Here is a 23817-nt window from a genome sequence, read left to right on the forward strand (position 1 = left end):
TGGGAAGAAACACCAAAGCTGCCGAGTGACCGTGGGTGTCTCCTCCCTCTCAGGGGCACCCACCCCGGAGCTCCCCGCGCGCTTGAATGAATGGGGGAAGACCCGTGCACATGAATGAGTGCGGGAGTGAGGGAGTGCGCGGGGAAGAGGGCGGGTGAATGGCGACCGCGCCGACTCGGCACAGGGGCGCGGGCTCCACTTCCCTCTCCCGCCAGCTGGTGGCCTAGGGAAGGTGGCGGCGCCGGCAGCGGCCCGAGCTGGGACGGGCCGGGGCGCGGGATGGTGGGGGAAGGGGCGTTCCCGGCGGCCGCGCCTTCCGCGGCTATTGGATTAGTGGCCTTCAGGGATGAGCTCAGCCGGATCGGCTTTCAGCTGCAGCCTCCGGGCCGGCCGGGAAGGCGGGGAGCGGGCGGCGGAGGAGGAGGAGGGGGAGGCGGCGGCGGCTGCAGCATCCAGAGCTGGCCGCGGCGGCCGGCGCGCCCCGCGCACAAAGGCGCCTAGCCCCTGGGGAGGGCGATGAGCGCACCGCAGCCCGAGCCCGGACAGCAGCTCCAGCTACCACTGCGTGCGCCCAGGGCGCGGGGGAAGACGCGGGGCGCGCCGGGGGCCAGCGGCCGAGGCGCGGCCCGTCAGCCCTGAGCTCGGGACTCGCCGCCCTCTCGGTCCCGCGCAGATCTTCGGCACGGCTAGATCGCGGGCCTTGGCGCGCCCCCGGGATCCGTGCAGGAAGGCGCTGCCCTACTCCCACCCGACCTCTCGCGCTCTCCCGCCGTGCCCGAGCGCCAACTTCCCCAAGAACGCTCCAACTCCAGGCCACCCTGCCGGGCAGAGGGGGCGCTGCTGTTGGACACCAGAGGTGAGGACGCGCCCCTGGCCCTGGGGAGCCAGCCGGCATCTTCGGGGTCGCTCGGGCGCCCCTGAGTGGGCGGCGGCGGCGGCGGCAACCGACAGCTCTTGGCTGAGTGCAGGACCTGCCAGCCCGGCGATTCCTCCCCGCAGGCGCTCGCCCTCTCTTTTATGGTGAGTATCGTCTGGCTTCTAGTGAGGGGCGTCCTTGGGCGCCCGGGAGCCGGGCGCGGAGATCTGGCAGCGCGGACCTCGTGCGGGCCGGCACTCACCACAACGGGAGCCCCAGGCATGGGTCCTGTCGGAGTTCCCGGGAATTCCTCTCTGGAAGCTGTGGCAGTCCCAACTGGCTGGTCTGTGTGCAGGCTTGGGGCATTTAGGGCTGGCCCCTGGTGCCAAAGGTTCGAAGCCTACTGCTTCTCTGTGTAATGGAGACAGCATGAAAGACTGCCACCCGAGCCGCCCTGCTTGGGTTTGGGTGCGAGATCCGTCATTCACTCGCGGAGTGACCTTGGGCAAGGCGCCAAACCTCAGTTTCCTCATCCGTAGGATGGGGATGATCATGGTACCCGTTTTATAAGTGTATTGGCAGGATCTATGAGGCGATGCTTGTAACGTATGCAGACCTGTGCCTGGCACATAGGAAGTACTCTGTCCAACGCTAGCTAGCATTATTATTAGGTGTGTGAGCCCAAGCGTTTCACAACTTTCCGGAGCTGTAGCAGCTCCCTCGTCTATACAATGGGAACTGAATAAATTCTGGGGGTGTGCTCGTCCGGGTGGGGTGGGGGAGGGGATTCGGAGCGGTGGAAATCAAGGGCCTGGCACGAAGCAGGCAGTGATGAAGTGGTGGCTGGTGTTACCGCTTTCTCTAGACGCTGGGGCAGTGAGGCTGGTCTCCCGGCCCGAGCGCTGCTCGGGGCAGTTTGTGGCCTTGCTTGGAGACAAACTTAGTGATGCTCAGGAAGCGAGGGCGTCGCACCCTCCGCGAGTCACAGGCAGGGATAGGAGGTCGGGCCTGGGAAGGAGGGAGAAGGGCAGAGCCTAGAGAGAGGCAAATGTGTCCGCCCCGGTAGCGCCGCAGGACGCGCCACGGGCTCCGAGCCAGGAGGGGACTCTGAGCCCAGGACCTCTCCCTGGCGGGATAAACTGAGAAGTGGCCGCTCCATCCTCTCTAAGGGCCGAGCGTGGACGATTGAGGACTAGAACGGAGAGGAGGGCGTTTCTGTACCGCTGCCGCGAAGAGGTGGGGAACTCTGGGCTCTGGAGTGAGGCTAGAGTTCGAATTCTGCCTCCACCATCAGCCCTCGGTGTGACCTTGGGCCAGTACTCCGATCTCTCCCAGCTCCGTCTCCTCGTCGGCCACATCCTCTGCTGGGGGCGGTTGCGGGGGTAAAGATAGGACTTCTCTCCTCCCTAGGAATCTGAGCCCCCATCTTCCACCCACCTTCTGCCCCTCCCCACAATCCAATGAGCCTAAATCCGGAAGACGTGAAATGTTATGCCTGAGCCTCAGGGAAACGCTATTAAAAGGAGAATCCAGGATTTGCCCACCCTCTTCCCCACCGGTCACAGCACCATGGGAAGAGATCAGTGCACTAAATCTCTCTCAGTCTCTCCCTGCTTCCCCACCTTCTCACCTCTATCCTCCAACCAAATCCTGCAGCTTCTGTCATGCAGTCTAATGGGGACGCCTCCTCATCCCCCCAAACCTTCATTTGTTTCTAAAGCTCTGCAGATTAATGGAGTTTGTGGAAAGACAGAGTGTCAACAGGATGATCTAAGCTTGCTTTACACAAGGGCATATTCCTCTGAAACACATACCCTCTGATTGATACAATTTTTAAAACTTATTTAAATAGTAGTAATAAAAGGAATTTAAGCGACCTTTGGCAAACAACAGAATTCAACTGGCTGGCCACCTCACTCAAATATCTCTCCAGTTTGTATTTCTGTTTTCTTTCAAAGATTGATAAATTCAATTATATAAAAAGAAACTGCAGGGGAAAGAAATCACCTTAAATAGTCAAGAGACACAGGACAAACTGGGAGGAGAATTATCACTCCTATCACAAAGGGCTCATCTCTTTAATATATAAAAGGTTTCTCTAGTCAATAAACAAAACACCAAAACTGGACAAAAACCATTAACAGTCCACATACACAAAATGAAATCGAAATGATACTTAAACATATGACAAGATGCCCTACCTCCCTCAGTAAGGAGAATGCAAGATAAAACTACAATAAGATACATTTTTTTCTTCCACCTATCAGATTAGCAGATAAGAGCAATAAGCATTTATCAGAAACATCTTTAAAAAATATAAGTGAGGGACGCCGTGATGGCTCAGTCATTAAGTGTCTGCCTTCAGCTCAGGTCATGATACTGGGGTCCTGGGATGGAGACCAGCATTGGGCTCCTTGCTCAGCAGGAGGCCTGCTTCTCCCTCTCCCATTCCCCCTGCTTGTGTTCTCTCTCACTGTGTCTCTCTCTGTCAAATATGTAAATAAAAATTTAAAAAATAAAAATATAAGTGAATTGGGACACCTAAGTGGCTTAGTTGGTTAAGCATTGAGTCTTGTTATTTTTTTTTTATAAAGATTTTGTTTATTTATTTGACAGACAGAGATCACGAGTAGGCAGAGAGGCAGGCAGAGAGAGAGGTGGAAGCAGGCTCTCTGCAGAGCAGAGAGCCCGATGCAGGGCTCAATCCCAAGACCCTGGGATCATGACCTGAGCCAAAGGCAGAGGCTTTAACTCACTGAGCCACCCAGGCGCCCTTCTGAGTCTTGTTATTAGGTCAGGTCTTGATTTCAGGATTGTGAGGTCAAGCCCCATGCTGGGCTCCAACACCAGCCTACATGAAAAAAATTAATCAATCAAACAATCAAAGCCCTCTCTATCTTAGAACCCCCACAAGGCTGTCCTTCAGTAAACTCTAGACACCCCAGGGTCTTCCAGGTCTGGTTACTGCTCCCTTCTCCTTTTGTCATTGTTTTCTTATCTCATTGCCTTCCATTCCTGGCCTTTCTGGTTTTGCTGCAACACTCGAAGGAATTTATTTGCTGTTCCCCTGCTTTTAGTCTTCTCTTTTCTTTCTTTCTATCTTTTTAAAGAGAAAGAGTGTGAGTGTGTGTGTTGCAGGGCAGGGATAGAAGAGAGAGAGAGAGACTCTCAAGCAGACTAAGTGCTGAGGGGGACTTGATCTCACAACCCAGAGTTCGCGACCTGAGCAGAAATCAAGAGTTAGTTTCTTAGCCGACTGAGCCACCCAGGTGCCCTCTTCCCTTTTCTTAAGACTGACTCCTTCATTCGTCTTCCCAGGAAATGGGCAAGACGTGCACCAGTACGGAGTTTCTCATCCCTCTGTGAAGACATCCAGTTAACTTAATATATGGGGACTCCTTAATTCTCCCTGAGTTGCCTGGCCTGTTGTCACATAGCCAAGCTCATGAAAGGTCTCTTCTCTGTAGGTATAAGAATGAAGGGTCTCAAACAATTCTCTGGCTGGAACAGGCCATTCAATGTGGAAAATCTGGGGGGTGGTGGGACCTGGAGTAAAATGATCAGAAGCTTCTGCTTCACAGTCATTTAAAAAAATAAGTACATAGGGGCACCTCGGTGGCTTAGTCGATTGGGCCCCTGACTCTTGGTTTTAGCTCGAGTCATGATCTCCTGGGTTGTAGGATCAAGCCCCACATTTGGCTCTGAGCTCAGCATGGAGTCTGCTTGAGATTCTCTCTCTGCCCCTCCCCCTGCTCACTATCTAAATCTCTCTCTCAAATAAGTAGAATCTTAAAAAAAAAAAGTACATAAATATCTGCACTTAACTTATATGACCATAACCATAGATATTTGGTAAAGAAGATCCACAGCAAAAAATACATAAAATATCAACACATTTTTAAATAAAATATGGTACTTAAATAAGTCAGCTATTTTATCTGCTGCTACTCAGCTCAAGAAATCCGGAGGCTGGACGCCTGGGTGGCTCAGTGGGTTGAGTCTCTGCCTTCGGCTCAGGTCATGATCTCAGGGTCCTGGGATCAAGTCCCGCATTGGGCTCTCTGCTCAGGGGGGAGCCTGCTTCCCCCCGCCCCCTGTCTGCCTCTCTGCCTACTTGTGATCTCTCTCTGTGTGTCAAATAAATAAATAAAATCTTTAAAAATAAATAAATAAAAGAAAGAAATCTGGAGGCTGTGGGAAAAACGCTTGTCTGTACTGAACCCGTTGGGGAAGAAGATGGCGAACCCAAATCAGATGTCCTGGGCCTTGTGGACCTTTCTGGGCAGTGTTGACTGCATGTGGTTTTTGTTTCACATATTGAGTTTAGAACTCAATTCCCATTTCACATGTGTACTTTTATTATGAGGGGAAAAAATGCTCATTGTTAAAAATGCAAGCTGTACAGGAGATGTGGAGTAGATATCCCTTCTTCAACCCAAAGGGTGGTTTCTCACCTAGCCAGAGGTAGCGGGTGCTGGCTGGATGCCGGCAGAAGGTAGGGGAGAGTTTGGTGCGGGTGCTGGCTGGATGCCGGCAGAAGGTAGGGGAGAGTTTGGTGCTGGCTCTGCCAACAAGCAATGCAGCATGCCGTGCAGAAGACAAGGACGGAGATGCAGAGAGATGGAGGGCTGGCACAGAGGCTGCCCAGCCTGCTTGCAGGGAGAAATCAGCCAGGCAAGGGAAAGTGGGAAGGCTTCCAGGACAGCAAGGTATGGACGAGATGTAGTGCTTGGGGAAGTCCGGCCTGGCCACTCTGAGCTGGGCAGTGCTGGGAGGCAGTGTGGGAGAACTAAACAGGAGCAGGTCTCGGGTACTGTTTGCCAAGCTATGGGGTGCAGCTTCCCCCTGAGAAGCCACCTGGATTGGTGACTGGGAAGACGGGTGGTTGCTTGGTCAGATTCACCCCTTGGCACCTTGGAAGGGTTGTTAGAGGACACAGACTGAGTCAAGGAGCCCTGTTAGGAGACCATTGCAGTAATCCAGGCGACAGCTGAGCTAAGAGAGAGCTGAAGGCACTCAGTGAGAGAGACAGAGGAATGGGGGGATCCACGGCAGAACTGGGGGCGCGGAGAGGAACTTGGTATACTGGAGAGGGATGAAGCGGAGGTTCAGCTCTGGACATGTAGATTCTGAGGCACCAGTGGGCCCCCAGATTTCTGACATCTGGGGTGAGCACACCCCTCCCCAACTCCCTGGGGGGAGGCTTGTGGTAGAAAGAGGCCAGCTGGCTTTACAAGATTATTTGAAAAAGCACCCAATCCGATGGTGGTTAGAGGTTTCCAGAAAGAGGGTTCTGGTGTGGTGGAGAGAAGGCAGGGCTAGAGATCCAGTTTGGAAGAATCTGTAGAGGCCAGAAATGAGAGGAGTGACCTAGGGGTGGCCCCATTTATGGGGCAGTAAAGGTATGTCCTGGAGCCAGGAGGTGACAGGAAGCTGCCACGAGCTCTGGACCTCCATGCATGCACAGAGGGAGAGGCTCAGAGCAATTCCCAAGTCACCTATCTGGCTTAGTGCTGGAAAATGCCATTGATGGTGAACCCGGAGGCCTGCCTTCTCCAGGAGGGAGGCGAGGTTGTTCTAGTTAGCCAGGCCACAGAGATGGCTTCCTCCCAGCCACAGACCAGGAGCTAGGTTAATAACATACACTCCTGGGGCCAGGGACCCCCTCCCACCTGGCCCTCCTTCTCCTCTCTCTCTCTCTCTCAGGTCTCCCTGTTTCTCCCGCTTCCTCACCAGCCCCTTCTCCTCTCTTGTCCACTCCCTGGTCTCTCAAAAATGTTCCCAGAGATACCTCAGGTTTCATAGAGGGACCCTCAGAAATCCCAGCAGGTGCCTATCATGATCTCCTGGATCAAGCCCGAGGCATGAATAAATCTGCTTTTCTTTCGTGCATCCTGAATTTTCCCACAACCAGTTATATTGAATAAATGGGAGATAAGTGAGGGACTGGGACATGAAGATTATTGTGTTTCTCTCATAGAATGTTCCTCAGGAGGGTCCCAGTGTGTAGCGCCCTCCCCCACCCGTGCTCCAGCTCTGCTCTAGCCTGAGCCATGCTGGGCCTCACAGAGGCCACCTGCCCCCTAGAACAAGCCACATGTGCCTGGGAACCTCCTCTGGGCACAGGGGCAGCTGCAGCGTGACCAGGCCTCTGGCCTTGCTGCCTTGGAGGTGTGTCTCTTTCAAATGACCTTGTAGATAGAGCACGCTGGCCTGGTCTCCGCCCAGCAAACTTCTTCATCCCATCCTTGGCTCTCCTTGCTGGCTGACAGCCTGAGCTTCTGCCTTGGGGGCTCCTGGCTCAGTCACGCGTGGGAGGATTCCCATGGAAACCCCACAAGAAGGAGAGGCTCGGGGAAGCCTCATTGATTTGCACTCTAGGAAGGCAGGCGTGAGACGTTTCCACCTGGAACTGGACAGATGGCTCTCTTTGTGAGCTCTGGGGAAGAAAGGACTTGCCCAGCCCATTGTAGTATGAGCTCCATGCATGCATGGAGAGGGAAAAAGATAATGGGCATTTGGGGCAACACCTTGAAGGCTCTTCAGTTCATTCGTCGTTGGTAGTTTCATGCTGAATGAGCTTCTTTTAATAAAACAGCCTCCCACTTAATATTTGTGCTAAGAAAATCTTTTTATTTATTTATTTTTTTTAGATTTTATTTGACATACAGAGATCACAAGTAGGCAGAGAGAGAGGGGGAAGCAGGCTCCCCACTGAGCAGAGAGCCCGATGCGGGGCTCAATCCCAGGACCCTGGGATCATGACCTGAGCCAAAGGCAGAGGCTTTAACTCACTGAGCCACCCAGGCGCCCCGGAGCTAAGAAAATCTTAAAAACATCCCAGTCGAACCAGGGTCCAGTAGGTATCATTGGCGTCATTGTCTGGAGGCAAAAAACGAAGGAATGATGATGGTAAATGGATTGCCTGGGCTCATGGCTCTCCGTACCTTCAGCTCATGCTTCCGTGGAGGCTTCTTTGGCTCATTTGCTCAGGCTTGGGTGTTGTGGAGATGTTGGCCTAGCACTTGCTCTGCTCCGGCACCGTTTGGGAGTCCTGGGGCTACAGTGAGGAGACCCAGCCCCACTCTCAAGTTGTCTCCCAGTGGGCAGGAGGGATGCAGCTAAGGAGATGCACAGCCTCCTGGAATAAGGCTGGTGGAGACAAGTCCAGCAGCCTTATCACAAGAGACAAGTCCTCTGAGAGCTAGGGAGGGGGCTCCCCAGAGGTGTTGATCCCCAAGCTGAATTACCCAGATGTGTGCACTCGGGGGTGTGCAGGGAGAGAGGAGGGACGAAGGCAGCAGCGTGGTAGGACAGGGATGTGTGGGCTTATGTGTGCCTGTTGGAAAGTTCTGGCAGGTTGGTGGGAATGCAGTGAAGGGGTTTGTGGAGGAGGGTGGGTCAAGGGAGCATTTGGGGAGGTTAGGGTTAGGGGTCTGCCCTTTATCCTGCTGTGAAGGATTGTAAGCTGGGGTCTGATTCAATTAACTATGCATTTTACAACTGCTATAGTGTGTATTTGAAAGCAATAGGAGTCTATTAAAGGAATTCAAATGGTATCAGACTGTGCTGGTTTTTTTTACGGCCCTTGCCATTATTCAGACCTGTCACTGGATATGACCTCTTTGGTGTGAGCTCTCCCTAGAGGGAAGCGATCTGGTTTTAGACCTTCCTGTAGCCTCAGATCCCCAGAGAGGCAGCATTACTGTTGGCTAAAAGAAGAAACGAAATCCATACCCACCCCTGAGTCTGAAGCCAGAGGCCACCCTGAGGGGAAGGCAGCTCACCCAGTCATTACCAATTCCTGCAGCGTCCATCCCACGGCCAACCCCATGCCTGGGTTTGCCCAGCCAGCTGGGCCTCTGAGAATGGGGTTTCTGGTACCACTCCCCTGAAGCTTGAGCATCACGTATTGCAGACCGCTGAGGCTTCTTCCCGGGCCAGCCTCAACATTTCACGTTTCCTCATTTCTCTGTTGTGTTGCAACACCCCTCCAGGGTCCCCAGAAGGGCAATTGGCAATTTGGATTTTTGTTTTCTTGCTCAGCTGTCAGTGAAGCCCTGCGGCAGAACCTGCCAGATAATGTCATTAAGCATCCCATCCAAGCAAAGACTAAGAGACGAAGTGTGGTTTGGGGGGAATGGGACAACAGAGGCCCCTTTAAACAGTGTGCAGTGTGCCCTCTTCTTAGGGGGTTGAGAGATGGTGTGATTCCTAGCAGGGATTTGGACTTTGCTGTAGATCCCCTGTGCCTGGCCCAGTGCCAGGGTCTGTGGTGGAGACAAGAAGAGAAATGCAACAGGGACCCATTCCTTCTGGCTGAAGGCTGAAGAGAAAAGGCAGGGACTGAGGGCACTGAGTCTGATGGCGCTCCTGCTGTCTCCCCGACTCCCAGCAGCCCAGGGCCCAGCACGTGGCAGCTACCCTCTGTTTGTTGAGTGCGTAAATAAGGACTGAGGCAGCGTGCTCACCAGTATCTAGCAAAGGGGCAGACTGGAGATTGACAAGAGACAGCTGCTCAGAGGAAAGGACAGTGTTAGTGACAGAACTAGGCCCCGTGTCCCCATCTCCTGACTACATCCTCTAAAAAGAACAGAAGGTGAGACCTCTGTAGCTCAGTGCTACCTCCCCACACTCCTATACATACTCTACCCTGTCTTTAAAGCCTGGTGGCTGTCTGTGCTGGGGGGAGCAGGGAAGCCTCAGGTGAAAGATTCTGTGCTCAGAGGAACACCCCTCAAGGCAGAAAGAAATGCAGATCAGCCAGACCAGATTGCCCAGGCCAGCAGGTTCCTTGAGGCCTGTAGATCAGGGCAGGCTTCCTGGAAAAGGTGGAGCTGTCTTACCGGATTAGGGACTTGAAGGAAAGGCTAAGGACTCTACCCACCTGGACAAAGACTTGCAAATGGGCCTGGAGGCCAGGTTTAGGATCTGGGGTTCTATTACTAATTTTCTTCCTCCCAGCTCTGCCCTGGAGTCAGCTAGCCATTCTGTGACTTGATTCTAATCCTGACCATGCCCTTTGACAGTTTCATTGGGACTAAATCCAAATTATTTAGGCCTTCTTTGACTCATTTGCTATTCAGTGACCAGTTAAAGGGGACTGTAGGAGCTGGGACTTCCCTAGGGTGAGGCCTGGAGGGGCCGGGAGTCCCACTTGGGTACAGGGAAGGTAAGGGCAGAAGAGAGCCCACACTGCAGACCAGGTGCGAGGCTAGAAGCTAAGACCTAGTCCCCTGTTGTTGAGGATGTGCACTGACCTCCATTCTTTGCTCCACTGAACCACTTTACCCTTTGCTCTGTAGCAGAATCCTAGTGTACACCCAGGATCTTTTCTTTAGGATGCATTCAGGAAATGGCCATGTCAGAGAACGTATACAGTTTAAAGGATCACTTCACATTTTCTGGGTAGCTTCTGAACCAGGGAGCTGAATGGGCCCTGCACTATTCCAGACTTTACAAACATCCTTGCAAAGGCAGGCAAGGTTAGCACGGAGTTAGCAGCACTTTTTAGGTGAGTCTCAGAGAGGTCACATTCTGGCCCAGGGCCCAGTGGGCAGCTGGGCATTCAAATCCTGCCCTTTGTTCCATTGCATGGTCACAAGTTTTCCACTAGTGGACGTGAGCACTCCGGGCGGACCCTTCCATGGGGCAAGAACTGTTAGAGGCCTGTTAGAGGTCTGCCTCGCTTCACCCCCAATGTGGCCAGCCTTTGGGATCTGCACCTGCTACTGATGGGGCAGAGGCCCTGAGGTCCCCAGTGACTCAATTGGGTCTCCTCTGGGGATGTGGCTTGGCTGTTGCTTTCAAACACATTAAAGGTGTTTTCAATAGCAACAACTCCAAAGCTGGCCTGGTTGTGTACAAAGGTAAAGCAGTTGCCCTTAGACACGTCCCGTGCAGGCCACATAGCACTGATCACTCCTGCCTTCGTGCACAGGCCTCATCCTTAGCAGTGAAGAGAAGGTGGGAGAGCATGGGCTTGGCCTACCATGGCCCTGGGGTCTGTCTCAGTCCTGCCACTTGCTAGAAACCTCTCTGCATCTGTTTCTTCTTTTGGATAGAGAGCACATGCCTTCCAGTTCCTGTGAAGCAGCTGTCATGCCACCTGGCAGAGTGAGTGCAGATACCTACCGTTAGTGATGGAGAAAGACAGAGGAGCAAATGTCGTGTGGACTTGGGGTTCAGGACGGGAACAGATCCGCTTTTAGTCAGGTCACTTTGCTCAGGCTGCTGCCTCTTGCCGCCTCAGTTTCCCAATCTATTAGAATGAGACTACAAGGTGCCTTTAACTGAATTATAAAAGCAGCAGATTCCAACCCCCTCGCAGTCAGATGCACTAGGGCAGACTGTACAGACTTAACGAGATGACCCTGGATGAGTGTTGGCTCTGTTACTTGAATCCCCATACATACCCCGCACCTCTCACAGATTGTCTCGCTTTTCTCTCATAATTGGTTGAGGCTCAAGGGCTAGGTGAAGGTTGCTATGAAGCTCCAAAGTGAACAGAGGAAAAAGCAAGTTGTCTTGTTAACTGAACGGCAGTGTCCAGCTTTCTTGTAGACACAGCTGGTTCTCTTTTCCATCTGGGCCCTTTGGGTTAAATACCCCACCCACACCTCATTCCCCCACCTCTGCCCTCTTGCTCCTCCCTCCTCCCCCACTCCCCACATTAATGGCAGCACATCACACAGAATGTTTTGGACCTTGTTTGTTCGCTTTCATCTCTCTATTGACTCCTCATGTCAACACATTTTTTTCTCCAGCTGCATAGTATTCCATCATATGATTTACTGAAATCTATTTAGCCTTTTTTCCAATATTTTGCTATTACAAACAATGCTGCCTATGTATATGTGTTATATATATAATATTTGATACACACATGTATTGTTTTATATATAATACATAATATATGTGTGTGATGTATTATACGTATGTATTTAGCTCTGAACATTTAATACTGAATAAATACTGGAAGTGGAACTGCTCGGTCAAAGGGAATGTGCATTTGCAATTCTGAGAAATGGTGTTAATTCATCCTCCACTGAGGTTATGCCATTTTACCTTCAGGTTAGCAATATATGTGCCTGTCTGCTTCTTCAGAAAGGTGTTATCTAATTTTTTGAGCTTTTCTAATCTGATAGACAAAACCAGCATTTCATTGTAGTTCTAACTTGTTTCTCTTTGAGTATGCATTTGGTAGAACATCTCAAAAGAACCATTTGTTTTTCTTTTTGTGTGAACTATTTGTAGTATCTTTCACTTTCTGTATGTGGATTGGTCTTCTCTTACCAATTTGTAGTAGTTTGTCATATATTTGTAATTTGTGTCTTAAGTATTTCTCCATATTAGAACAACAAGCTAGTCTAATCTCTTTCATGAGTGCTTTTTACTATGCCATTTGATTACTTCCCATTTTCATTTCTTATTTCTTATGTTTGGGTCTTCTCTCTCCCTTATAAATGATCAGATTAAGTGGTTCATATGTTTTATGGTTTCTTTATTTTAGTCATTGAAGTCCTACATTTAAAATTTATTTAGTAACATCTGAAAATGTTAATTACTTAATTTTAGGTGAAATAACCTGAATAAAGAAAGGCTCATGATGCCATTTTTAAATTTTTTTAAATTTAAATTCAATTAGCCAACATATAAATAAAAAGAAAATTTTGTAGAAAAATTTTTTTGTAGATTAAAAAAAAAGATAAAATGAAAGAATTCAAATGCTAATAGTGTTTAACATCTGGTTAATGAGACAGGCAGTGATTTTTAAGTTTTGTACATTTTTGAATTTTCTAGAACTTAAAAATTATTTTAGTGTTTTCTAATTAATAGACTTTAATTTTAAAAGATTTTTATTTATTTATTTGACAGAAAGAGATCACAAGTAGATAGAGAGGAAGGCAATGGGAAGGAAGAAGCAGGCTCTCTGCCGAGCAGAAAGCCTGATACGGGGCTCGATCCCAAGACCCTGAGATCATGACCTGAGTTGACAGCAGAAGCTTAACCCACTGAGCCACCCAGGCACCCCTAGACTTTAATTTTTAGAGTAGTTTTAGATTTATAGAAAAGCTACATAAAAAGGAGGTAGAGTTCCCATATACTCACACCTAGTTTTCCCTATTATTAACATCTTCCATTAGTATGGTACATTTATCTTAGCTAATGAACCAGTATTGATACCCCGTTATCCGAAGGCTAGGCTTTATTCAGATTTCTTTAGTTTTCACTTAGCATTGTTTCTCTCTTCCAGGACACCATATTAAATTTAGTTGTTGGTAGGCTTCTCTTGGCTGTGACACTTTCTCAGATGTTCCTTGTCTTCAATGGCCTTAACAGTGTTGAGGTGTATTGGTCAGGCCTTTTGCTGGATGCCCCCCATTGGAATCTGTCTTATGTTTTCGTTATTAGATTGGGGGTTATGGGCTTTGGGGTAGAAGACCATAGAGATAAAGTACTATTTCATTACATCATATTATGTCATTTCATAACATACTAAAATGATAATGATCTAATAATTAATAACATAATAATAGATAATATGGTAGATTAAATGATTGCATTGGAGAGTTTTTATGTTTTATTGGTTTGGTTTGGTTTTGTGGTATTATTTTCCCCAAAGAACTAGTTCTCAGACTTTTTTATTCTATTATTTTTCTATTTTATTATGCTTAATTCATGTATTTTCATGTTTTAATATTTATTAGTATAAGTACACCAGCCATGATCTACTTTAGTAGGCTCCCACAGACTCTAAGATATGGAATATGTTTTGTTATTCTCACTCTTTCTATTTTCTGCAAATTCTATATACTTTTTTGTTTTGTTGGGGTTTTTTTAAGTTGTTTAGAAGAGAGTTTTAAAAAATATTGAAGGGATGCCTGGGTGGCTCAGTCAGTAAGCATCTCTCTTTGGCTCAGGTCATGATCTGTCTTATTGGTTATGGAATTTTGATTTTTGTATGTCTTTACTTAATTTGGTTCATTGGCCTGTCATAAGCCAGAAAAAATTATCTTCCTTTACTGTGTATCTCCCCTTGTATTTGCTGTAGCTTTTGCAGTAAATTTTGATGCTGTTACTTGGTGTGTTAGATCTTTAATACTGTTGAGTCTCTCTGCTTTGGATATCCCTCTTATATGTAGCATACAGTTGGAGTTTTGTCTTGATTTCCAATCTTAGATTTATTTTATTATTATTATTATTATTTTAGTTTACCATGGCCATTCATTGACATAGCTAGTCTTTCTGGCTTAGTTTTCTGTCTTTGTGTTATTGTTTCTCATGTTCTTCACACCAAAGTCTTTCACTGTGTGGTCTGTTTTATTTTGTGTTGTGTTCTTTCTGACAATCTGGGAGGTTTGTGTTTTTGCAGTTCTTCTGGAGGTTTATAACTATGTAAGATGCATTTTAGAATTTTTTTTTTAGACTGTTCTAGTTGTCTCCCTTCTGAAATAAGTGATCACAAAATTAGTTTACAAATTTCATCACAATTTTTATGTTTTGTGACAGCTTTTATTCTGGTGAATTTTCTTGGTTGCCTTGTTTTTTGTTTTTTTGTTTTTCTCTTTTCCTCCTTTATTTCTCCTGTTAGATCTTTGACTCTACCCTATGCTTGTTCCTTTTTGGAAGAGGAGAATCTTCTCTAGATGGACATTTTGCAGTGAATTGATGTAGAGGAAAGGCCAGGAAGTATTTTAGGAGAACAGGATTGCTCCCTGGTTCATGATAATTTCATTCCCAGGACTGGGGCCATGATTTCTTTTGGCCTTGCTTCTACCCAGGTGACCGAGATCTGTAGCCCTGGGCTTCTCCCAGTGCAGGCCCCACCTCCTGTTCTGCCTCATGGGCACACTGCTTCCTGCGATGATGGCTGATGGCTGATGGCAGCTGGTGGTTTCCTTTGCTAGTCCTGTCATCCTTTCTCCTCAGGGTGCCCGAGGCAGCTCCCGGGCTTCTGTTTGGGAACCGTTGTTTTTTTCCATCAGGCAGTGCCAGCTCCTGGTCAGCTCTGCCAGCTTTATCCCAGATCTGTGGCCACAGGTGCTCTCTCGCCCCCCATCGGATCTTCTCTGTTTTTGGCAGCCCTTTACTGTTCTTGGCAGTCTTTCCCTAGAAGTTGTGCTTTGGGTTACAAATGTGTTCTAGTTTCACTGAAGATAACATTTACATTTCTCTTGCTCTTTCTCTTTTATTTTAGGTGATTTGGGATATGAAAAGGAGTAACTGTATTCTGCTATCTTAGAACTGTCTAGTGTTGCACATTTTTATGTGCTCAGGTTTCCACCAGATTAAACATTAGCCAGAGCTCTGGGGATAGGGTTGGCATGCACTGGAGCTGGGGTCTGCAAATAGAAAGGAAATGGGAGTGGAGAATAAACTAAGAGAGTTAACAAGGAATCCGTGGTATCCCTGGTGTGCTGGGCGGCAGCAGTATCCTTTCCTTCTCCACTTGAACTGTGGCTGGGAGTGTGCCACTGTTTAGATGGGAGGAGGTGGCCAGACGGGCCAGGGCATGGAACAGGCCCTCCTCTTGGTTTGCCTCGGGGAATGTTGTTCAGAGCCCAGCAGCTCTTCCACCAGAGGGAAAAGCACATGCCTCTGCTCTGGACTGGCTGTGGGGCTCACCTCTCCATCCTTCCCCACATCCAGGGCTTTCCAAGCAGCATGGGCACCCTGGGTTCTGGCTGGCCTCCTAGAGATGGTGGCCAAGTCCTCCTCCCTGAAAACCAGTATCCTGACCCAGAGGAGGTTGTCCGGGGTCAGTGCTGTTAACCAGTGTTTGTGTCCCCAAATAAAGAGCATACCCATCCGAAGGGAAGGGGTACCTGTGGGATGTCCGGGGACAGAGCCAGAGAGGAAAACCTTGCCCACAGAGTCTCAGGCATGGCCCTTTATATTACTGTCTTACAGATTACCACACTACCCGAGGGCACTACTTTTCCCCATTTTACAGGTGAGGAAACTAGAGTCTAAGAGAGGCTAAAAGACCTTTCTTTGGATGAACAGTTTAGTGATGGAGACAGGGATTTGGATACAGGTCTATCTGGCTCCAGAGCCTGGACACTAGCCTCCTTATTTCCCTGCCTCCCACTCATCTTGCCATGGAGACTCCACCCAATCCTCAGATTGTGGTCTTGTGTCTGTGCTCATGCTCCTGGGTGAATTTGCTGGATCCTCACTGTGCATCCTCCTTCTTGAGACTGGCTACACTTTAGATACTATTTAAGCTCCCCAGGGAAGTCCAGGTGGGAACCAAAGGGCCACACCTTAAATATCTACATCCCTGTGTCCTGGGCCCTGTTTCTCCTTGGCCTTGGCACAGATCTTGTCCTCTGGGACCAAATACACCTGGGTTCTTCTCCAGGCTCTGTGGTCTTGGGTAAATCACTGTACTTCTCTAGGCTCAGTCCTTATTTCTAAAATAAAATTGTCTGTGATTGCTGGAAGAGTAGAACATATAGACTCTGAAGCCAGATGATCTCAGTGTGAATCTGAGCTCAGCCCATTATTAGCTGTGGGACTTCAGCTAATTCCTTATCCTTTCTCCTCTCTAGTTTTCACAGCTACAAAATGGGAGTAATAATGTACATGTCTCAGAGGGAGGACTTAAGGATTAAATGATAATGTAGACTGTTTGAAACAGTGTCTGGCATATGGAAAGTACTAGATTAATGCCAGATATTGTTATAGTACTTAATTGGTATTATTAATGCATGCAAAGAACCCAGCCTCTGGGCATAAATAGCTGTTTATGCTGTTGTCATAGCTGGTGCCCTTTGCTTTCTTCCAGGAGCTTGGGCCTCTGCCCCAGCCCGGTAGAGGCTGTGGAGGTAGACGGTGCAGAAATCTGGTACCCAGCCCGGCAGCCCATCCCTGGTTGTGGGGAGCGGAAGCTCCCACAAGGTAGCGGTGGCCCGCAGCGGCCCCCTTCCGGCAGTGAACCATGGGCCAGAAGCTCTCGGGGAGCCTCAAGTCGGTGGAGGTGCGGGAGCCGGCACTGCGGCCGGCCAAGCGGGAGCTGCAGGGGGCTGAGCCGGGGCGGCCCGCACGGCTAGACCAGCTGTTGGACATGCCCGCCGCAGGGCCTGCAGTGCAGCTGCGGCACGCGTGGAACCCCGAGGACCGCTCGCTCAATGTCTTCGTCAAGGATGACGACCGGCTCACCTTCCACCGGCACCCGGTGGCCCAGAGTACGGACGGCATCCGCGGCAAGGTGGGCCACGCCCGCGGCCTGCATGCCTGGCAGATCCACTGGCCGGCGCGGCAGCGGGGCACCCATGCCGTAGTTGGCGTGGCCACTGCTCGGGCTCCCCTGCACTCGGTGGGCTACACGGCGCTGGTGGGCAGCGACGCCGAGTCATGGGGCTGGGACCTGGGCCGCAGCCGCCTCTACCATGATGGGAAGAACAGGCCTGGAGTGGCCTACCCTGCCTTCCTGGGGCCCGAGGAGGCCTTCGCGCTGCCAGACTCGCTGCTCGTGGTGCTGGACATGGATGAGGGCACCCTCAGCTTCGTCGTGGATGGCCAGTATCTGGGCGTGGCTTTCCGCGGCCTCAAGGGCAAGAAGCTGTACCCGGTGGTGAGTGCCGTGTGGGGCCACTGCGAAGTTACCATGCGCTACATAAATGGCCTGGACCGTAAGTGCTGAGTTGGGCTGGGGACACTGGGGGTTCCAGAGGCTGCCTGTCACTGGAGGCCTTGGGGAGGGCGACAGTGAGCAAGGGAGGCCCCGCCCTCCATTGTCACTTGGGATGACCCTGCCGCCTAGAGGACCTGGATACTGGGACTCTCTCATTTACTGGTTTGGTGGTCTTGTGCTGTGCCTCAGTTTTCCCATCTGCAAAAGAGGCACAAGGATGGTAATCTTGGTCAGGGTTGTTGTGAGGATCAACTAAGATCATAATGTAGGTGACGTGTGTAGGCTAATGACTGGCACCTAATAAGGGCTTCCTGCCTTGATGCTAATGGTGAAGTTGCTGTCTGCATAAGGGTCATGGAAAATGATGTCTCTGTGTGCGGGGCCTTAAGCTCACAGCAGGAGGGGAGTGGCAGTAGGAGGCATAGTGTCCGCACTTGAATGCCTTGTACTCTGAGCTACTGATAAATAGTAAGTGCTGGTAATAACAACTATCATTTACTGACCGCCTACTGAAGGCAGGGACTGAACACACAATTCCCAGCTCTCCCAGGTGAACTGTCTGCTAAAAGGGGTCACCTGCCCCTCATCTCTGATTATTGCCTCTTGGGAATGAGAGCCGGAAGTCGTAGAATCTTTTGATTTTTTTGAAGAGGACCTACAAATCTAGATTTGTGTGAAAGAGCCCCATTTTTGAAGCTGGCCACTGCTGAGAACACCACGTGGGCAAATGAAACCCCCTTGCAGGCTATAGACAAGCCCCCAGACTCCTGGAGGTGTCCCTGGCAGCTCTGAGGCCTCTTCTCATTTAACATGCACATGATGCTGTGAGGCAGCCTCAAAATCATGGCAACAACATTGGTTATGGTTTCAGGAGGGAGTCGCTCAGGAAGGCAGGGAGGCGTCCATGGCCACCTGCTCTGTGGAGCCTTGCGAGCTCATCCTCTCCTTGTCCACACTCTTCGTCCACACAGGACACTTCTTGCCACACCCCCGATGAAGCTCACAGAGGCAGGGGCTTACAGCCAACATTCCCGTTTATTCGCGTCAGATGGGAGCTATAATTGCTCCCTTTTCAGAGAGGAGAGAATGGAAGAGCAGAATTACAGAGAACCAGCCCCCTAGGTCTGCCTCCGAGGCCTATTCTTTCCCCAAGCTCCCTCCCTTCAGTTGAGGGACTGAGAATAACATCCGGGAAAAGAAGTCAAGAGTGACATTTTACTCAAAGTTTATGTTTACCTCAAGTGTAGGGTAGGCTGGCTGTTTTCAAGGGTGGCAGGCCGGCAGAAAGTGGCTGGTGTGCTCGGCTCTCCGGTGTAACAGGGGACATTCTTGCTCAGACTTCATCTTCATGCTTGTTAGATGAAGACTGCCATTAATGGTGAAGTGTTGTTCTGTTTTCTCTGATTAACCAGTTGGATCTAGGAGCAAATGAGTGTGTCCTGAGAAGGGCTAGTTTAATCATCCCAGTGCCTTGTGGAGAATGTCTGGAACCCTCATAGACATGGGGACCAGGCAAACCCCTGTACTAAGAAAACCAACAGCAACAACAAACACTCCTTTCAAGCAGAACTGGAAAATTTACTTGCCAGAATTTATCTTGGGAGCAGAAGAGTGGACTTGGCATACAAGGCTTTGGAGGCTTATGTGCCTTAGGGCCGACTGCCTCCCCAGTGCTCAATGGTTTTGTGTCTCTGGTGAGCCATTCTAATGCTTTACAACTCATTTTGTTTATAAGTAAAATGGGGCAGTATCAGGTCCCTTTCATAGCTGCCGTGAGATTGGTATGGTAGTACCAATTATATGGTGGCTGGGATTACAGGCTGACACTGATAGCCAGCAGGAGTTCCTTGAGCCAACAGTTGGGCCTCCAAGGTGGGCTTTCCCTTGGGTATTGGGTATTGGTTCACACTCAGCTATTACCTGTTGCTCAGTTTTTGGGTACAAAGCTAAGGTTCTAACAAGGCTGTAGCCGGTGGCTCCCCCATGCGTGTTAGGATCGGGAGCAGTCAAGCCCTGGTACCCTCGGTGCAATGTTGGTGGGGAGCTGGTGGGAAAGGACAGCTGTTCCCGGGGCATTCTGAGCTCTTGGATCCTTCAGGTGGCTGGAAAAGCTTGGTGCAGATGAAACTTGGCCTGTTCCATTCTCCTCCCCACTGGCAGTGATTTTTGAGGTTGGCTGAAGCTGGAATGCTCATCGGGAGGCAAGAGAAGGCCAAGATGTCATGTGATGCAAGCCTGTAGCATCTGTCATTCCGTGTCAGTATTGGCTTATCTGCTGTCTCACTGGTCTGTTCTCCAGACGGGGGTAAATGTTCTCTATTATGGGCAGGATATGATGGCAGAGAGGGGGACCTCAGCTTTTCTGGGCTTTGAAAGGTCATCGTCAGCCTAGGACAAGCCCTGACTACAGAGTGACCCACAGGACGTGCTGCCATAGAGTCTGATGGAGCTGGTTGGGAGGGGACTATGTGATGCCTGTAGCCAGTGACCTGGGCTGATGTTTCCCAGGGGTATCCCCTGGGACCAGGAAGGGTTTGGCCTTAAGGAGTCCCTGGGCAGAGAATGACCAGTGGGTTCTGTACGTGAGAATTCTGAGCCAGTGTTGATTATGCACACGATGTCAGGCCTCCACACTCAGACCCAACAGGGACATGGGGAAGCAGAATCAGAGACGGACTCTGGAACAGAAAGGCAGGGTTGCTCTCTGGGATTGCTTCCCCAGAAGATCACTGGGGAGAGAAGGGTGCCCAAGGCCTCACACAAACTGTTCGACTCTGGCCCCTGTGCTCACTAGAAGGCTGGGCATAAAGATGACCTCATCTCTCTGAACCTCGGTGTTGTTCTCTGTAAAATGAGCATGATAGAGCTCACGGGCACAGAACAGACACACAGCAATGGGTGTTTATGGCTTCCATTAACTAGGCGAGCCAAGCCAGGTCCTGGGTTCACCTATGGATTACAACAAAAGTGGCCTGAATAGAGAAGCTTCTTCTCTAGTGTGACAGAAGTAAGTTGATGGATATCCTTCTCTCGGTGTTTGAGTTTTTATGATTATGAAAGCAAGACTCAAAAAGGACTAACCACATTTAATGATGAAGCATGTGTTTTTTAGGGGTAGAGCTTCTAGAAGCATATGTTCATTAGGGGCAGATCTTCTATTAGCTTGTGTTCATTGGGGGTAGAGCTTCTAGAAGTTTGTGTTCATTGGGGTAGAACTTCTAGAAGTGTGTTTTCCGGTTGCAAATACATTCTTCAGCTACAGCATGGAGTGAGGCAGCTTCACCTCTCAGGGTTTACTGAGAAGAACTGTAGGATGCCCAGGGGCTCTGCCATCTGAAAGCCTGGGACTGAGACCAGGCAAGCAAGCAAGCTGTCTTCAGATGACTGGGCCCACAGCCCAAGTGATAACAGTGGTAATAACACACCACCCATAACTACCTCTCACCGAGATGCTTTGTCTGTGCTGGCCTCTATTCTAGGCACTTCACACACTGTCACTCATTTAATCCTTGCAACTACTCTTTCAACGAATGCCTGTATTATCTCCTTTTACAATGAAGACATTGCAGCCCAGACAACTTGAGTCAGTTGCTCGAGGTCACACAGTAAGCAGGGGAACCAGGAGACTCAAACTGAGGCACACTGGCCCAACGGGCCCCTTGTGGAGATGTTTGCAGAGGGGGCAGGAAGGGAAGGAACAGGAAAGTCGGCTCCACTAGGCTGGGTGGCCACACAGCCAGAGGACCTTTCCTTCAGTGGCAGATCAGGGGAAGACCCGGAGATGCTGTCCCAACCGTTCCCTTTCCTCCCGCCTTCATTTCCAGCCCTCAAAGCTCTTGGCTCAGCACAGAGCGCCACAGGGTATTCTGAAAAGCTAGCTGCATCAAGACAGCCCCAGCAGTGTCCCTGAATCAGGCGTGCTTTGGTCGCTAACGGGAAAATGTCACTGAAAATGTCCCAACTGCTGTGAGGTTTGGCCCCACTGTGAGGTGGGCTGGGCCTTTGGAATCAGCTCCAGGCTGGCTCCCGGAATCACTCCTCTGCTCCCCAGCCCCGCCTGCCCCGTAGTGGAGGCCAGGAGGGTTGACAGAACAGCTTTGTCTCCTGTCTTGGAGATCTTGGGTGGTGAGCAGTGCCTGAGCGGCACAGCAAGTGGAGAGGAGCCCCAGACAGAGACAGGCGGGTTGGGAGCCCTCGTGGCTGTGATTTCAGGGTCATTACAATTATACTTCATTTTATGCCACCCATGTTTTGTACTCTGGTCCAAGTGTTCTTTTCTTTCTCTCTCTCTCTCTCTCTTTTCTTAACCCATACAATAAGCTTTAAGGCAATGTTGCTGTTATTTCCATTTTGTAGACGGGAAAATGGAGTCTTGGAGAGGTAAAGAATTCATGAACTTGTTCAAGGCCAAGCAGGTAGCGATTACGAAGGCTGTACTTCACCCCAGTCCATCATCAGCACCCCGTGCCAGGCCTCCTGCCGCCTAGACCAGCTCTGACTCCATTTTGCCCACCACATCAGACCTGATTCCACAGGGCAGGTGTCGGCAAAGGGGCTCCTTCTCTGGGGGGCGCGGAGAGTGGGAAACCTGGGACCTCAGGACTAACTGGCAGGGAGGGCTTGTCAACCTGCATCGAGCCGGGGAAGCTGTATTTCCAGACGTTCCTAGATGGTTTAATTGACCTGCCAACAGTATTTATTGGCGCAGCAGCTCAGCGGAAGAGGCCGGCAGCCAGCCAAGGCTTCTGGTATTGATGAAGGCCAGAGAGAATCTTCAACCAGGCTGAGTACAAGGACACCATCCCCTTGCCAGAGCCATCCTCCAGTCAGCACTGAACTCACCAGCTTTGCTCAACTCCCCTGTGTCTCCCAGGTGCCATGGTCCTCCCGACCTCCCTGATGTCTAGAAGCAGCTCCTTGGCCCTCCGGCCCCAGGCCTGGTCTCCCCTTCACCCCTCATGCCCTGCCATGCTGCCCTGAGCCCCCTCCCCCCATGCCCCCCTGCTCATGCTCTCTCTTGCAATCTCTCTCTCTCTCAAATGGATAAAATCTTTTAAAAAAAAATTTTTTTTTTTAAATTTTATTTATTTATTTGAAAGACGGAGATCACAAGTAGGGAGAGGGGCAGGCAGAGAGAGAGAGAGAGGGAAGCAGGCTTCCCGCGGAGCAGGGAGCCCGATGCGGGGCTCGATCCCAGGACCCTGAGATCATGACCCGAGCCAAAGGCAGCAGCCCAAACCACTGAGCCACCCAGGCGCCCCTAAAAAAAAAAATTTTTTTAAAGATGTTATGCATTTATTTGACAGAGAGAGAACACAAGCAGGGGGAGAGGCAGAGGGAGAAGCAGGCTTCCCACCAAACAGGGAGCTTGGTGGGATCATGACCCGAGCCAAAGTCAGACGCTTAACGACTGAGCCACCCAGGTGCCCCTCAAATAGATAAAATCTTTTTTAAAAATGTGCACATTTACTTTTGAAAGGCAAACTGTGCACATAGCAACAAATTTAAATGTTACAATGAAATACCCTCCCACCCATTAGCTCCCTAACTCTTCTCCCTGCTGGCAGCCACCTTAATAGTTTCTCGTGTGTCCTTACAGAAATTTATGACAGAGAAATTTTGCATGAATGTGATCATGCTGTAAACGTTGCTCTGCATCTCACTTCCCCCCTCATAGATTTTGGCAATTATTTAATATGATTACTGGAGAGTTGTCTCATTCTTTATTAATAGCTGCGTGGGTTTTCTTGGTATGGTTGTATCACAATTTATTTTATTCAGACCTCCATTTTTTTGACATAATCTTTGAAAATAAACAATTTACATTTCATTTCTGCCCCCTTCTGGCTAATTAACATCCCCGAGCCTTTGTTTTCCTCTCTGTGCAGTGGGAATAATTATGTGTGCCTTGCGTAGTTGCAGTGAGGATTGGAAATGAAGCAGAAATGAAGTGCAGTCCAGCATGCGGCTCAGATTAGGGGTGTGTGCCAGAGGGTGTTCTGGGTCTGACCGTGTTTTCTCAGCATCACCTGTGCCATGTCCCATGCTGAGCGCATCTGGGTCCCTTGATGAATCTTGTGAGTGGTTTGGTTTCTAGTTTAAAGTACAGTAGAACCACATTAATTTGCCATGATGGAGGCTTCAAGCATAGCACTGGACTAGGAGCATTTGAATTGTAGAATCTGGTGAGTCCTTACGTGGGGCTTGTGTCAGCACACAGAGTCCCCTTACTGCTTACCTGCCCGGGGCACCTCTATAATGGGGGTGGGCTGCTATTGCTGCTCTTGCCAGGGCCAAGGCTGATAGCTCTTTGAGTCAG

At 49.9% G+C, this 23817-nt stretch overlaps 1 protein-coding gene across 3 annotated transcripts in view; it reads left to right on the plus strand.

The window, feature by feature from the left end:
• The first annotated feature begins 365 nt into the window (after window positions 1–365).
• Window positions 366–23817, plus strand: part of SPSB4 (splA/ryanodine receptor domain and SOCS box containing 4) — a 77864-nt gene continuing 54412 nt past the window's right edge. The window contains exons 1-2 of one of the 3 annotated variants that reach the window (XM_082692133.1): window positions 366–1020; window positions 16650–17438. In XM_082692133.1, the coding sequence (XP_082548259.1) occupies window positions 16803–17438 (636 nt within the window). In that variant the 5' untranslated portion in view covers window positions 366–1020; window positions 16650–16802. Of the gene's footprint in view, window positions 1021–15974; window positions 17497–23817 lie in introns of those variants that run through there. The other 2 variants (XM_082692131.1, XM_082692132.1) reach the window with 2 other exon arrangements.

This window comes from Mustela nivalis (genome assembly GCF_964662115.1).
Source record: "Mustela nivalis genome assembly, chromosome: 1".
In the NCBI taxonomy this organism is placed as follows: domain Eukaryota; kingdom Metazoa; phylum Chordata; class Mammalia; order Carnivora; family Mustelidae; genus Mustela; species Mustela nivalis.